This window comes from Eleutherodactylus coqui, chromosome 4 (assembly GCF_035609145.1).
Source record: "Eleutherodactylus coqui strain aEleCoq1 chromosome 4, aEleCoq1.hap1, whole genome shotgun sequence".
Classification (NCBI taxonomy): domain Eukaryota; kingdom Metazoa; phylum Chordata; class Amphibia; order Anura; family Eleutherodactylidae; genus Eleutherodactylus; species Eleutherodactylus coqui.
This window is the reverse complement of record NC_089840.1, coordinates 268,384,840-268,400,428: the sequence shown is the minus strand read 5'-3', so window position 1 is coordinate 268,400,428 and position 15,589 is coordinate 268,384,840. Positions and strand designations below refer to the sequence as shown.

The 15,589-nt window shown below is 42.4% G+C and overlaps 1 protein-coding gene across 2 annotated transcripts in view; it reads left to right on the top strand.

The window, feature by feature from the left end:
- Positions 1–11,960, top strand: part of LOC136626339 (ovostatin-like) — a 206,366-nt gene extending 194,406 nt beyond the window's left edge. For both annotated transcript variants that reach the window (XM_066601316.1, XM_066601314.1), the window contains exons 28-35: positions 837–999; positions 1,122–1,342; positions 4,003–4,215; positions 5,359–5,480; positions 5,562–5,652; positions 9,333–9,401; positions 10,171–10,273; positions 11,702–11,960. In XM_066601316.1, the coding sequence (XP_066457413.1) occupies positions 837–999; positions 1,122–1,342; positions 4,003–4,215; positions 5,359–5,480; positions 5,562–5,652; positions 9,333–9,401; positions 10,171–10,273; positions 11,702–11,742 (1,023 nt within the window). In that variant the 3' untranslated portion in view covers positions 11,743–11,960. The remainder of the gene's footprint in view (positions 1–836; positions 1,000–1,121; positions 1,343–4,002; positions 4,216–5,358; positions 5,481–5,561; positions 5,653–9,332; positions 9,402–10,170; positions 10,274–11,701) is intronic.
- The last annotated feature ends 3,629 nt before the right edge of the window (positions 11,961–15,589 follow it).

Sequence of the window (15,589 nt, the reverse complement as noted above, 5' to 3'; positions counted from 1 at the left end):
GTGCCTAAAACAGGTCTAAAAGAAAGGATAGGACATTTATTTTAAAGGTGGTGCAGCACCCAAACCACGTGTATATGTTTTTGGACCAACTACAGAGGTCCTTATTGATGGCTCACAAGAGATCTAAGGGATTACGAGAGTATAAAGAATTAGCTGTTTAGGTATCCAGACCCCCAAGTATTTTAGCGCTTCTGGGGCCCAATGAAATAGGAAAGCCTCTTCCAACAATCCTTGAAGGGAGGGAGCTAAGGTGATGTTTAGTGTTTTGGATTTTGTTAAAATCATTTTGAAGTTTGAAATACAGTGAAAGTAATTAAATTCAATTCTAAGGACCAGGAGAGAGGTCAATGAAGAGGAAATGAATAAGAGAAGGTTGTCAGAGTAAGCCACCATGTTCAGTTCAACTACAGCTATACGAAGGCCCTTGATATTGGGAATGACCCTAGCTGATGCTGTGGGAGTCTTTTATAGGTCAGTGATTGAGGAACGTATCCCTGGACCTCGGCTGATACATTTTTGGATAGCAAAAAGGAGAGGCCATCTCACCCAGTCGAAGGCCTTCTCTGCATATGTTGAGACAAGATAAAAGCTGTTTATTGTTAACTGAAACGTGTGCTCCGTCTCTTAATCCACTTGCCTTGTGGGGTCCCACTAATAAGCAACCATGAGGAGAAACTTGGTCTACAGTTTTGACAGAGAAGATGGGGAAGCTTTTTGTAATAGATAGCTGCCTCCTGGCTAAAGCATAAGTGGGGTGAGCATGGTGGGGTGAGTAAGCTATTCCTTTTTTTGCTGGATATAAAGAGCTTTAAGACATTGTCTTGTATTTTCCTCAGATGACGTTGTTGGATGGTGCCTTGACCTGTCTGCTAAATGCCCTTAACACCAAACAAACAATATACAACCAGGCCATTATGGCCTATGCCTTTACACTGGCCAAGGATTGGAACAGAAGGTCTATTCTTCTCCAGTCACTTAAATCCAAGGCCATCTCAGAAGGTAAGCTAAAGTAGTCGCGAGTAGGGACTGCAAGACACGAGGGGCTTTGCCGGCAGCTTCTACTGGAACATCTCGTTGACTGTATATCAGCTGTATAACATCCACAACCTTCTCACCTTCAGGAGGAGTGATCTATTGGGAAAGTGATGACAAACCTCCAGTACGACCACTCGGATATTTCTACCCTCGGTATTCTTCTGCTGAAGTGACAATCGCCTCATACATATTATTGAGCATCGCTTTGGGTCCCAATGTTTCCCACGATGATGTGACATACATGGCACAGATCTCTGTCTGGCTGATTCGCCAGCAAAATGCATATGGTGGATTTCTATCTACTCAGGTAAAAATCTACTAAAAAAATTGACAGTACCTAGTTTTCTCAGACTATCAGTGTGTAAGGGGGTTGAAAAAAGTTTAGTTAGTGAAATTGGGTAAATGTTATGCTTACTAGAGTTTATATAGAGAGATGATGTAGAATGCTAAAGCTTAATTAGGAAAGTGATATAAATGCTAATGTTTATTAGAGGAAATGTTATAGTGTTGATGGTTGTTGCAAAACAATGTTGCAAAGTTTAGCTTGACACTAAAAGCCCACTTATGGCCCATTTACACACAACGATTATTGCTCAAAATTCACTCAACAGGCATCATTTGAGGGATAATCGTTATGTGTAAATGTTCCCATCTTTTACTCTTCAGCTGAACAATGATTTTTAGCTATGCATAAAATCCATCGTACAGCCAGAGTGAAGATAACACAGACCACATGCTGTGTTTGCTCTCCATGGTGCTGAATTCTCCACAGGAGCACTGATTACATTGTATTCAGCAGAGAGCCTGTGGCAGCCCAATGGCAGAACAGTAGAGCTGTTTGCAGAGAACAGACCACCTGCTGTTCTCTACATACAGCCACTGGAGGCAATTAGCAGCTGATACAAAACAATCGCTCAAACCTATTGTTTGAATGATTCTCTTTGCGTGTAAATGGGCCCTAAAACTGTGGTACAAAACGTTAGCTTATGATGTTATTTGCCTTTTAAATGGCTTTTGTTGTATTGAGATAAAGTAATAATAGGTTTTTAGTGGCTTAAGAGAAAATGACTTGTCACAGAAAATCATACCACTCCAGTTAAACTTTATTATCTATAGCTATAAGGGTTTATTATGCATTCTTGATGTGTATTATGTAACATATTACGTAACAGTCTTTGTCATGGCCCTGATGGACATTGCATGTATGGTAAGGATTCCAATCACAGTGGGTCATTAGAAGGTGTACATTACCAGGTCATCATGTCGGGCATGTGTGTTTAATGAACAAATGGTAGGGCATGTCTTGACATGATGGTGGTACTTGTTTTGGTATAAAAGGCAAGTTGTTGTTTAGTTGGCCACAGTGGTGGAGTGAGCAGCAAGTACGTGAAAGTAGTGCAAGGTTAGGTGTGGCCATGAGGGAAGCCTGTTGTGAAAATATTGGGTGCAGCTTGAGGGAGTCAGATCTTTGAAGCTGTAGGAGCTCTGGTCGTGGATCCACTGTATTGTGCTGAGAGAGTGTAAGTCTGCCGAGGGCAAACCATTAAGAACTGTTGAGAGTGTCCACAGAGTTATGCCAGGCCTGCTTACTATATAAATAGGCCGTGAATATACAAAGAGACTGTGAGTTTACAAAGAGACAGATACTTGATTCCATAGGATTCGGCACGCCAAAACCAAGTTGGCGGATAGTAAAGACGGCATTGACAAAGTATTTGAAACTGTTGCTGTGTTCTGAAACTGCATGCTAAGTTAAATTGACTGTATAGCTAATACAGCTGCCAAGTAAAGATTGTTCTAGTTACTGCCATGTGTGCTCCAACTCTTAGGGCTCCAACTCTTAATCCATCTGCACATGGGGTCCTTCACAAGTCTATGTATCAATATTTTTCATGCCTATTTATCTCATATCTACAGATGTAGAGTATCAAATATCAGTGGAACTGCCGCAGCAGACAATGCTCTTACCATACTGCGGCTATGCCATCTACATAGTTCTGCCATTGTACACTTTATATCAGAACAGCTGCTACGTGAATTTAGTAGCCCATTTTGACACAAAGATGATCGCTCAAAAAACGGCTTTTGAGCGATCATTTTGCATAAACTACTAATTGGTACAAATACCTATTAGTACCAATTAGTAGACTGTGAGTAGCTAGGAGCTGTAGTCAGGGAACAGATCATCCGCTGTTTCCCTGAATACTTTTGCTTTGTTCTGCCGGTGGGGTTGACAACTGAGTACAGCTGAGACAATGCAATCAGCTGTTCTCAGCACTCCCTGGGCAGAGCACAGCATGTGGTCCGTCTTATCAGCTTTTCTGCTGAATGATGGATTTCAGAAAGAATTGAATTCCATTGTTAAGTAGAAAACTGAAAGATGGGTACATTTACTGACAACGTTTATCAGTCAAAAGATGGCTTTGAGCGAATTTTGAGCGATGATTTTTGTGTCTATATGGGCCTTAAAGCCACATGGCATGCTGTGCTATTAACATGCAACACACCTTGATACTATTTAATCTAGCTCTTCTTTTAAAGGGGTATTCTGGTAAGGGGCCTTTTTTCACAGTTTTTACCCATCCACTGGATGGGTGAAAACTGATAGATGGGGACTTTATTTGCCCCACTGCCAGTCAGTGTTACCTTGCAGTGGTTGGGTGAAGAAAACTGTTTTAAAAAAGCGCTGTTGTCGGAATATCCCTTTAATGCTTACTAAGTTATTATTAACTTCAGAAGGGTCGGGGATCCGGAGATTATTCCAATTGCCAGATTGGAGTCGGGAAGAATTTTTTCCCCTTAAATAAGGAAAATTGGCTTTTACCTCTTTGGAATTTTTTTCTGCCTTCCTCTGGATCAACAATGGGGGTGATAGGCTGAACTGGATGGACATACATATTTTTTGGCCTGACATCCTATGTTACTATATATTACTGCATCTGCACCTCTATCTTTTCTCTCTACCAGGACACAGTAATGGGTCTTCAAGCTCTTTCTACCTTCGCTAAATTGATTTACAACATCAATGCTCAACATGTTATACGAGTGAAGAGACAAAATACCCAAGTCGCACAGATAACGACCAATAAGGACAACAGACTGGTGGTCCAGAGACAGTCGCTCAGCATTCCTGCTGATTACAATATCCAAGTCACTGGGATAGGCTGCTGTCTTACACAGGTAATGAAAAAAAACTATTTGCCATGCCTTATAACTTTGCGATCCTGGGTCCAAATTTGATTAGTATGGGCAACATCTGCATATACAGCTTGTATGTCCTCCCAGGTTTACATAGATTTCACAATCTCAGGCTTCATTCATACAAGAGTATATTGGCCACGCTTTCATGCCTGGCCGATATACGCTGCCCATGTGATGCCTTGGTTTAGAATGCATCAGTACAGATGGGCGTATTCCCATGGCGTAAAAGCGCCCAGCCGGCCAAGATAGCGCATACGGTGTGCATTCCGGTCTGGCACTTTTACGTCAGCACGGAAAGATAGTACAGGAACTATCTTCTGGCCGGAATATGTCAGCAGCTCCATAGATTCTTATGGGAACATATAGGAGGAGAAGGAGGTGGAGGGTGTTCAGCAGTATGTCTGCTAAACTCCCACCCCCTTCCCTTCTCCTCTCCGCCTCTTGCCGGCTGCTTGCAATGGGAGGAGGCAGGACAGGGTGGGATCTAGTTGCTAAGCTCCACTCCATCCCATTGCTGGCAGCCGACAAGGGGCAGAGAGGGGGCAGGTGCTTACCACACTAGCTCCTGTCCCATCCTGCCCCCTCCTCTTGCCGAGAGCTGTTGAGGTAGCGGAAAAGAGGAGGCAGTTTTGCAGAGCTAAACTGTCTCACCCCGCCCAATGACCTTCTGGGCTTGGCGTATATACACCGAACCCAGGACGTCTGAATAGGCGCACAAACAGCAGATTTGTGCGCCCGTTCATGTGAGTTTTGGTCACGCTGTGGCCGTGACAAGGCTGACCGAAAATCGCTATGCTCTTGTTGAAGAGCCCTCAAATGGCAAAAACAAACTGGCAAAGCATTACCTGACAATGAATTGTCTTGAATACAATAGGACAGATTTATTAATAGTTAGGCAAGGCAAACTTGGGTTCTGTCATGGGCGCTGCGCTACTAACTGTAAAAGTAGGAGGCGCTGATTATAATGTGACTCAATGGTGTATTTAAAGCGGTTCTCTTTACACCTTTTTAATTGAGTGCATTTTTCAGCGACTTCTTAACCCCTCCCCCAATTAATTCTGCATTTCCTGATGGAACATAAAGAAAGCTCTAACTTCATGTCTTACCATTTGTTCTCCGCAGACCACTGTTCGGTACAACGTTCCTGTTCCTCAGCAGAACTCTGCTTTCGCCTTGTCTTTAAACACGTCTAAGAGCTGTGTGAACGGAGTGGCATATGTCTTTACTATTGGCATCACTCTCAGGTACTACTAACCTCATTGGAATATCGGGATTTTTGGGAGGCCGTTTTATTCTCACCTCTTGAACTTTTTTTTATCTTTCAGCTACAGAGGAAACCGACCTCAAACCAACATGGTGATCATTGATATTACAATGCTTTCAGGATACCAAGCAGATTACTGGACTCTAAGCCAGGTATATTGCATTAGTCGCCGACTGCTACATCCTATTGGAACATTTGGCAGTAGGGTCTGACTTGGAGCCAGTTATATTTCCATTGTGAGTTATGAAAAGCTCATGCTTAAAGAATATGTCATAGAAGAGGTTTTCTCAGGACTTCAAATTGCTTCACCACTGCTCAGTCCTTCCTTGTTGCGGCTGATCAGGAGATGTAATTACTGCAGCCAATCACTGACCCCAGCGGTGACCTTCTATAGCCAGTGATTGGCTGCAGCAGTCACATGTCCTGGTGAACACCAACAAGGAAGGACAGATCAGTTTTGGAAAAACTTGAAGTTGTGGGAAAACCTCTTTAACCCCTTTACACACTTGTCACAGCTGTTGGGTACCGACTGTCTTTGATGGCTGACACCTGTCTGTAACAGCCACAATCAGCACTCACACTGATCGCAACTGTTGGCCCTTTAAGGGCTGAGTCACACAGGCGTTTAGTCGCACGATTTTTTGTGCGCATAACTGATGCATTAAAAAATCGCGTGACCTAAGCCGACAGCACGGTGAAAAAAAACATTGCGCGCACAAAAGGCTTGGTCACATGGGCGTTTTGACGCTTAAAAAGAGCTCTGCCCGCTATCCTTTGCCACAGCTGTCACAGAGGAGTGTGATGTTCTCGCATTGAATTCAATGGAGCCGGCAATACAACCGGTTTATTGAAAGCAATGGGCTGCCGGCCAGCAGTGTACTAATTTTCGGGGAAGGGCTTAAAATATAAGCCCTTCCCTGAAAACCATACTTAAAAAGTGTAAAAAATAAAATATATATATACTCACCTCTCTGCAGCTGACGGGGCTCTGCTGCGTCCAACCGGCTCTTCTCCTGAACTGTTCTTAGTAGTATTCAGCAGGCGGGGATTTAAAATCCCTGTCTGCTGAATGGGCTGCCTCTGATTGGCTGAGCACTGTAACCAATTTATGAATGTGTGAGTGCTGCCTCTGATTGGCTGAGCGCAGGGGCCAATCAGAGGCAGCGCTTAGCTGTCATTCAAAAGCTGAGAGCTGCCTCTGATTGGTTTCAGTGCTCAGCCAATCAGAGGCAGCCCATTCAGCAGGTGGGGAGTTTAAATCCCCGCCTGCTGAATACTACTGAGAGCAGTTCAGTAGGATTGTTTTCGGGGAAGGGCTTATTTTTTAAGCCCTTTTTGAAAATTACTACAGTGCTTGCCAGCAGCCCATTGCTTTCAATGGAGTCGTCTGTATTGCCGATTCCATTGAATTCAAGGGAGAACATTGCGCTCCTCTGACAGCTGTATATGTTCTCTATGGGGTCGGCGCTGCTGCCGCTGGCCCTATTGAGCGCACATGCACAGAACACAGATTTGTCACAGAACGCAGTTACAAGCATTTTGCGAATCGTTGTGTCCTATAATTTTCGCCGCATGCATTTGTGCACACGTAAAATTCGCACATGTGACCACTACCATTGAAGAGCACTGGGTCTATATAGATGCGGATCGCAAACGCAACTGTAAGACGTGTGTACAAACGCCCGTGTGATTGAGCCCTAAATACCATTGGCAATTTTGACAACAGTATTTAAATGCCCTGATTGGAGTTCGAGGGTCCCTAACAGCCCCCTCGTGGTGAGATAACAGAATGCCTTCTAGTCAGCATGCTGGTAGAAATACCATATATTTCAATCCTGAAATATTGAAGCATATGGTGTAAGCGATCAAACAATCGCAAGTTCAAGTCCCCTATGGGGACTAAATTAAAAAAGTATAAAAGTAGCACAGAAAAAATAAATAAATACCCACCCAAGGATGGCAAAATTGTGTTTTTTCCCATTTCACTCTAGAATTTTTAAAGTCTTTCAGTACATTATATGGTATATTAAATAGTACCACTGAAAAATGCAACTCGTCCCGCAAAAAAACAAGCCCTCAGACAACTACTGATATGATCATGGAAAGATAAATGAGTTATGATTTTTTGAAAGTGGCTAGGAGAAGCAGAAAATAAAAAAGGCCACATTCTTAAGGGGTTAAAGGGGTTGTCCAATTGGACAATCCCTTTTCGATAGGATCCCCTGTGTGAAAATAATAAACAGGATTATACTTATTCCTCTGCAGCTACTGGCATTCAGTGCTGCAGCAGCCAATGTGAGGCCGTAGCATCACCACCCATTCTCCTGGCATCGGAGCTCACGTCCTGAGTGCAATGGTGCCCGAAGTTCAAGAATGTGATGCAGCCTCTCATTGGCTGCAGCATTCATGTGATGTCCTCTGCCATCATCTGTCACAGTAAACCCCAGGAACACAGTGGGCTGCACTGCTTGATCCCAGTAGCTGCAGAGGGGTAAGTATAATTCTGTTTATTATTTTCATACATGGTGTCCTACTAAAAAGCGGTTATCTAATTATTAGTCAACCCCTTTAAGTTGCCAGCTAGAAGACTGCAACTTTGCTTTCTTTAGTGTCTTTAGGACTATACCTCCTGTCTGCATTATTGAATCTTATCATAGGGATATTATTTGGATCCAAATTAGAACAGTGTTCATAAAATCTATATTATATATATATATATATATATATATATATATATATATATATATATATATATATATATATATATATGTACAAAACTGCCCTGGGTGCAATGGGGATATCAATATAGATGGGCATTTTTGGGACCCCACAGGCACGTTTGAGCCTTTAATTGAGCAGCAAAGTGGCGGTACAATCTGTACAACTTGGCAACACAGTCTTTAGAACTTGGCAACACAATAATGGCCTAAAGGCCTCACGGGATCAAGTTGCAGTCTGTCAGCACACAGCAGGCTTGTCATGGCTGCAGGGGCACAAGTGTTGGCACACGCATTTACATCCACAGTTTATATGGCTGCAAGGCTTCCGTCCTTTCAGCAATACATCAGGTGACTGCAGTTCACTTGGTTTAGGTAAGCCAGAGGACTTCAGGGCTTTTCCACAGCTTACACACTTCAGTTGTGCCCAACTTCTCTCAGACCTCTGGTCCTTGGTACTCCACAACAACACTTGACCATAGTGGTCCATTTAACTTCAGTGGCACACTTCACTCAATTCCTATGGCTAACTTCACTTCTGTGGTTCACTACACCATTGGGGCTCACTTCACTTAAGTGGCGCTCTTCACTGCAGTGGCTCACTCAACCACAGTGGTTGACCTAATTTCTGCTGTTCTCTTTAGTGGCACGCTTTATTACAGAGACTCACTTGACCACAGCTGCCAACTTCACTTCCACGGTGTGGGCCACTTCACTTCAGTCAAACACTTCTCGTTCTTCAGCTTTGCTCATTTCTGTTCACACGGCTCCACTACACTGCCATGCATTACACTCATGCATGCGTACCACACCCTGCCACTTTTGCCACCAACGGCACTTCCATGTAGGGTCAGCTATCATTCATCTGTAGACTCATATGCCCACCCAGTACGTTAACTGGTTATACAAACCCTAAAGTGGTTACAACATTGGGTTTGAAACAACATACAAACACAATGAACTTAATTGATGAACCATTGCCCATATAGCATGACTCTCAATCCCATTTTTTGAATAAACATGGCCTAACCCCCTTCATATTCATGTGACTCTGCAGGTAGCTGTCTTTGAAATATTTGGAAAATTTACTAATTCTTGTTTTCATTTTACCACAGTTGGAGTTATCAAAAGTGATTGTTAACAGTGAAACGGTGAACAACCATGTCATCTTGTATCTGAAACCTGTGAGTCGTCATTTATTTCCCATTACTCATATAGTGCTAGAAACACTATCTTTTCTCCTTAGGGAGAGCACCTAGACGGTGAGTGAGGAGACTCAAAAGGCCATTTATGCTCCTTTGGGTAATATGTAAATAAGGGAGATGGAATAGTACCTCCACAGTGCTACCTATTGGAAGGCCGCATTCCTTCAAGCCAAATTCAGACTCTTTATATAAGCCTTGTAACAATGACTGGGAATTAAAAGCAAAGCCAGACTCTATGTACAGACAGCTGTTTCAAGGTGTTTGCCCTTCATCAGTGGACATATATTCCAGCCTGCTCTACAGAGATCGTCCCAACCCCCAATGGGGTTTACAGTCTGATTTCCACATCTCAGACATCTACTAGAGCCAATTTCATAAGAAGCAAATTAACCTATCTAATTATTTTTTTGATTGGGGAAGGAAACCAGAGAACCAAAGAAAAATCCTCCAAGCATGGGGAGAACATCCAACTGCCGAGAGATGTTCTTCTTGATCCAAACCAGGACCTAAAAGCTCCAAGATGCTAATTACCTAGCCACCATGTTATTAGTCATTGTAATCTAAGGAGATGTGAGGACCTGTTATTTATGAAGGTACAATGGTTGATCCATGAGGTCCAATGTGACAGATAGAAGAGTCAACTGAGGCAAAGCTAAGAAACCTATAGTAGGTTCACTAGTAGTGGACCACCTTTACATGTGTCTATGGTTATGTGTTGACTAATGTATTTTATCTGTATCTCTTCCAGATTTCCAATGAGACAATTGACTTCTCATTCAATGTTATAATGGGCAATAGGGTGCTGAATGTCAAGACTGCTTCAGCCTATGTGTACGATTACTATGAAACAGGTAATTCAAGAGCTATCTGCATAGACTCCACAGAAGTAGATAACAATGGTAGTACCATAAGGTCTGTAGAAGGAGGGGGCAACTTGAGGTACTTTAGCTTTCATCAAAAGTCATGCTTCTTCAAGATTCCTCATACAGTAGATGTATGTACAATGGTAGCGCAGTTTGTATTTCCTGTTACTCTGTGCATACGCTCTTTCTACACAGTGTAGCGTAAGCATGAGATGTCAGTCAGCTAGTGGATCACTTGGGGGGCACAATTAATGCCAATAAAAGGCAGAGGGATCAGCTTCATGTGAATTCAATAGGCAGTATCTATGGCCTGATAAAGCCTAGCAGACTGCTTACCTCTTCTTAGCATGCGGCATGGGACTTTTACAATCTACTACCATGCTTCCCAACTGTTCTGGATTCTATAGGACAGTTCTTTATTTGGGATGCTATCCCGCAGTCCCAGGTGGCAGGAGGTATGACCCGCCTCCCCACCCTGATGAGCATTTTACTCCCTTGCAGTCCTGGTCCAGCGGCATAGGCTGCTGTAATCAATGCACCCCCCCCCCCTGACTTCTCTCCTGGCATCTGCGTTCCTACTGATTACAGTAGCAGTGCTGTGACTACAAGTGAGTTAAATGCTTGTCAAGTGGCTGGAGGTCTACTATCTGCTTCACAATTAAGACTAAGGCTACTAACGGGGGTCAGTATTACTACTGGGGCCACTATGGTGGTCAGTATTACTACTACAGCCACTATGGACAATACTATTGCTACTGGGGCTACTGTGAGGGGGTCATTATTACAACTGGGACTACTATGGTGGGTCACTATTACTACTGGAGCTACTAACAGGATCATTTGTTTCTATCGGGGCCACTAGTAGGGGCACTTTACTACTAGGACCATTACGGGGGTCATTATTACTGTGAGTGAGTCACTGAGGGACACTATTACTGTGAGGGGGTACTGAAGGGCACTGTTATTGGATACAGAGGGCATGTCTTTGTTTAAAAGGGGGCTTGTCATAAAAATTTGCCGCAACACCGATAAACGTGTCCCTCCTTTTAAACAAGTTGAACGATATGCTAGTATTACTATGCTTGGCTACAGGGCACAATTAGATATACATTTGTAAAGGTGTTTACAAGGGGGAAAGCATGGTGGGAAATGTTCAGTAGGGTGAAACATTACAGCATCGCTTTAATAGAAATACTATGAAGACAGGCTTTAAGGCATTTACTAGGCCTCTGGCTGCAATGACAACCACTTGGAAGCCAATCAAGAAACAGAATGACAGATAGCAATGACAGCAACGTCTAACGGGTTGGATGGCTTGGATTGGAGGTATTTCTCTGTAACATAAGGCCATTACTATGAAGTGAGGATAGAGATTTGAAATATCATTGGATTAACATCTCGGACTTCTTTCTACAGGTGAAAATGGTTACGCATCTTACCACCACCCCTGTGCCTAACAGTCATAAGGAAAGACTGAAGACAGAAGAAATTCAGAAACACTGGTCAGAGTAGTTCAACAGTTTTTAAGTAGTGTACTACAATGTAAACAGGAAAAATTGAATAGAAATAAAAAATTTGGTGCAAAAAAGTCTAAAAATGGTTTTTTGAAGACATTTCACTGTTTATATATACTATATGGCATAAAGTATATGAACACCTAAGTGTCTCATCCATATCTGCAAGTCTTGCCTAAGCTTTCCTTCCGAAAATTCAGTTTGTGACTAGGATATTGTAGATGTGCTATACGTATACAGTATATACTGTAAACACTAGCAGCTTCCCGCAAAATTGCTGTGTAATGATAGAACATTAGTGGCCATAGCAGCCTCTTTATTATATACCAAGCATACAAAGGTAGTTGCATAAAATATAATCCTACCCAGATAACCCACAAACAATTGTGAAGCCATAGGGGTCGCAGGGTTGTAATTGTGACCAGGCCCTTAAGCCAGGTTGATCAGAAGCCCCCAGCACTACAGTAACTGTTGCTGCCTCTCTCTACAATCTGAACTTCCATTTCCCCGAAATGTGAGGAGGCACTTTTACCTTACAATGGGGGTTTTGTTTGAGTGTATTATTTTGCGGGGCACAGAGAGGGTATTTTCACATTGTGTGGGTACAGAGGGACCACTATTACTTTGAGGTTCACACAGAGACCACTATTACTTGTGGGAGCGCTATTACTTTGAGGTTCACAGAGAGACCACTATTACTTTTTAGGGCACACTGGGACCACTATTGCTTTGTCTGGGGATAGAGAGACTACCACGACTTTGAGGAAGCACAGATTCCAGGATGTTGTCCACTGTGAGTCAGCTGGTTTCCCTTTTTCTATTGGCTATTAACTGGCCCCTAATGTCTTGTCACATCCACGGTGATGTTTGCGCTAGCCGCATAACCTGTAGAGGCTGGCACTTCCCTCCTGTTGGCCAACATTCAGGACTGGTAATGCGCTAGTCGCATCACTGCCGAGGTGGAGCTCTGTCATGGCTGCATCAATAAAAGGTGAGCAGAACTTTATTCTATGTGTACCTGTTGGAGTGACATGAAAAACTGACCAGCATTATGTTCTAACAGGGGTACAAAAATGGCAGATCTGAGGGCCATCCAGCCGCCATGAATGTAGGGCAAATGTCACCAATGGAATAATGAGGTTGGGGAAAAATGTGGGAATTAAGTGTTTCTGGGGTCTATATACAGGAGGAACTGGTCTGGGGTCTCTGGTTCACCCCTCCACATAAAAGCAGTCTCATTCTTCTAGTAAATAAGGGGGCGTGGTGCGCAAAAAGGGTTTTGTTTTTTTGTAAAAAAATTGATTAATTAATGCACCGTATTTTATCTTCCTGAAGCTGATTTTCAAAAATTGACAAGTATGACACAAAAACATGCAAACTCCTTGCAGATGTTGCTTTGGGTCAGATTCGAACACAAGACCCCAGCACAATACTAACCACTTAGCTGCTGCGCTGCTTTTAGTTGCAGGGCCGTAGACTTTCTTTTAAGCATATGTAATCAGTAGATGTGGCAATAGAGCAGAGACACTGTTCTCCTTGCCTATATAGGGCTGCACTAATGATGGTAGTAGGACGCTGAGGATTTTAGTAAGTGGGGGAATAAATGGTGCCAAATATTAACCCCTTACTGACCGGCCTATTTTCTGCCATAAGGACCGAGCAATTTTCATAGTCACATTGCAAGAGCCAAAACTTGTTGACAAGAGGGCTTGTTTTGTGGTTTTTGGGAGTTGAACAAATGAAAAACAGCAATTCTGGCATTACTTTTTAAAATGATTTCTATGGTGTTCAGCAAGCGACAAAACTTACAAAACATTTCCATTATTTGGGTCATTACGAATGAGGTAATACCTAGTATGTACTGCTTTTTTAAAAATTATCTGTATTTTACCCATTTAAAACAGGTTTTTGAGAAGAAAAATACATATTTTTCTAATTGGATTTAAAAAAAAAATTAAACTTAATTGAACTTTTTTTACATTATTTTTTAGTCCCTCAAGGGAACTTAAAGATGTGATAATTTGATCATTAAGATAGTACACTACATTACTTATGTAGTGCATTCTATGATGCCTATGACATCAACCTATTAGACTCTGCCAGAGGCACGGCTTAATAGGCTGAGTTACATGGTAGAGAGGGAGGCCTTTGTCAAGCTTTTAGTTGCCATGGAAACTCATTGGTACCTTGTGATCAAATCGCGGAGTGCTCCTCCTGCCATTTGCTTACATGCTGCGGTTGCTTTTGATTGTAGCATGTAAGGGCTTGAACTACCAGGATCTTAGGCTTCTTCATTCCTGACAGTTACAGCAGGAGCCTGGCCACTGCCTTAAGAAAATGCATGTGCTGGTTTAAACCCCATTAGTAACCGCCATAAAAAGACGTATTGGTGGTCACTATAGGGTTAAAGAAACAGAGTACTATTGTCTTTTTTAATATAATTGAAAAACACCCTGAGACGCTTATACTGACGCTACTTAAAAAAAATACAGAATAGGAGAACCGCTTTAATTACAGTACTTCTAAGTGCAGGTCTAACGTTTGCCACAAGATGGTGATATAGGATCACCGTGAAAAAAAGACACATTTTTAAGACTTTTCCATATGGATATGCCAAGAGATTCATTTTAGTTCAGCACTCAAATACTGAATTCTAAAAGTGAGTCCACTGTCTGTACCGTATCATGGCTTCTTTTATTTTTGTGATCCTATATATCACATTCTTTGCTGCCCATCATGCAATACGTAGATAGTACACAATCTCAGATTCGTATGTTGGAGCATAAAATGTTTAATTTGGGAATCATTGTGGAGCAGTGATGATAGTCTCTGTTCAGGGCTCCATCAATTATTCAGGGTGGGGAGGGGCTACAAAGAGCAACTCTCTGTGGTGGACCCAGCATGTAGCATTACATGGACAGTTCATTGAGTTGAAAGGGCATTGTGTAATGCTTCATTTCACTTGTGGTGGCACTGCAGGAAAAACAAATACTTGCTACTGGGTTCCAGGGATGATTGCTGGAGGTAACAACCAGTGATCAGCTTATATTTGGGAGCCTATCTAACGAAAGGGGATTGGACAAAGTAGAAAACTCTTTTCATGATTCCTTTATTTTAGATGTCCTTTTACATTTTCCCCATTTGAATAAATTAAAGGGGTTGCCTAGGTCTGAACTACTGATTACCTTTCTCTAGGATGGGTCATCAGTAGCTGATTGGCCATGGTCTGTTGTTTGGGACCCCTACAATCAGCTGTCCGCAATGGGAACAATATGTGCAATTCCTCCCTCCCATGAAGCTGCAATGTATATAGCTTCTGAAAACCTGACTAAGGGTGGCTTCACACGAGCGTGTTTTTGTGCGTGCATAAACGCACACAAAAACATGCATCTATTACAACCAATGCATTCCCTATGGTGTGTTCACATATCTGTGTTTTACAGGCATGTGCCAAAGGGAATGCACGCCTTCAAGCTGCTCCTACGGTTCCATTGAAGGCAATGGCCTGCCCGGCACCCCTTAACCATTTTAGTGTAAAAAAAAAAAAAAAAAATATATATATATATATATATATATATATATATATATATATATATATATATATATATATATATACACCCACCTGTCCACCACTTCCGTGTCCCCAATGGAGATGAAGAACACATCTGCTACATGATGCAGATGTTTTCTTCATCCCGGATGGGAATAAAGAATTCCTTGCTGCACCTGCCACTTCTGTGACAAATGCGGCAAAGGAATTCTTCATCCCCGTGAGGAATAAAGAATTTCC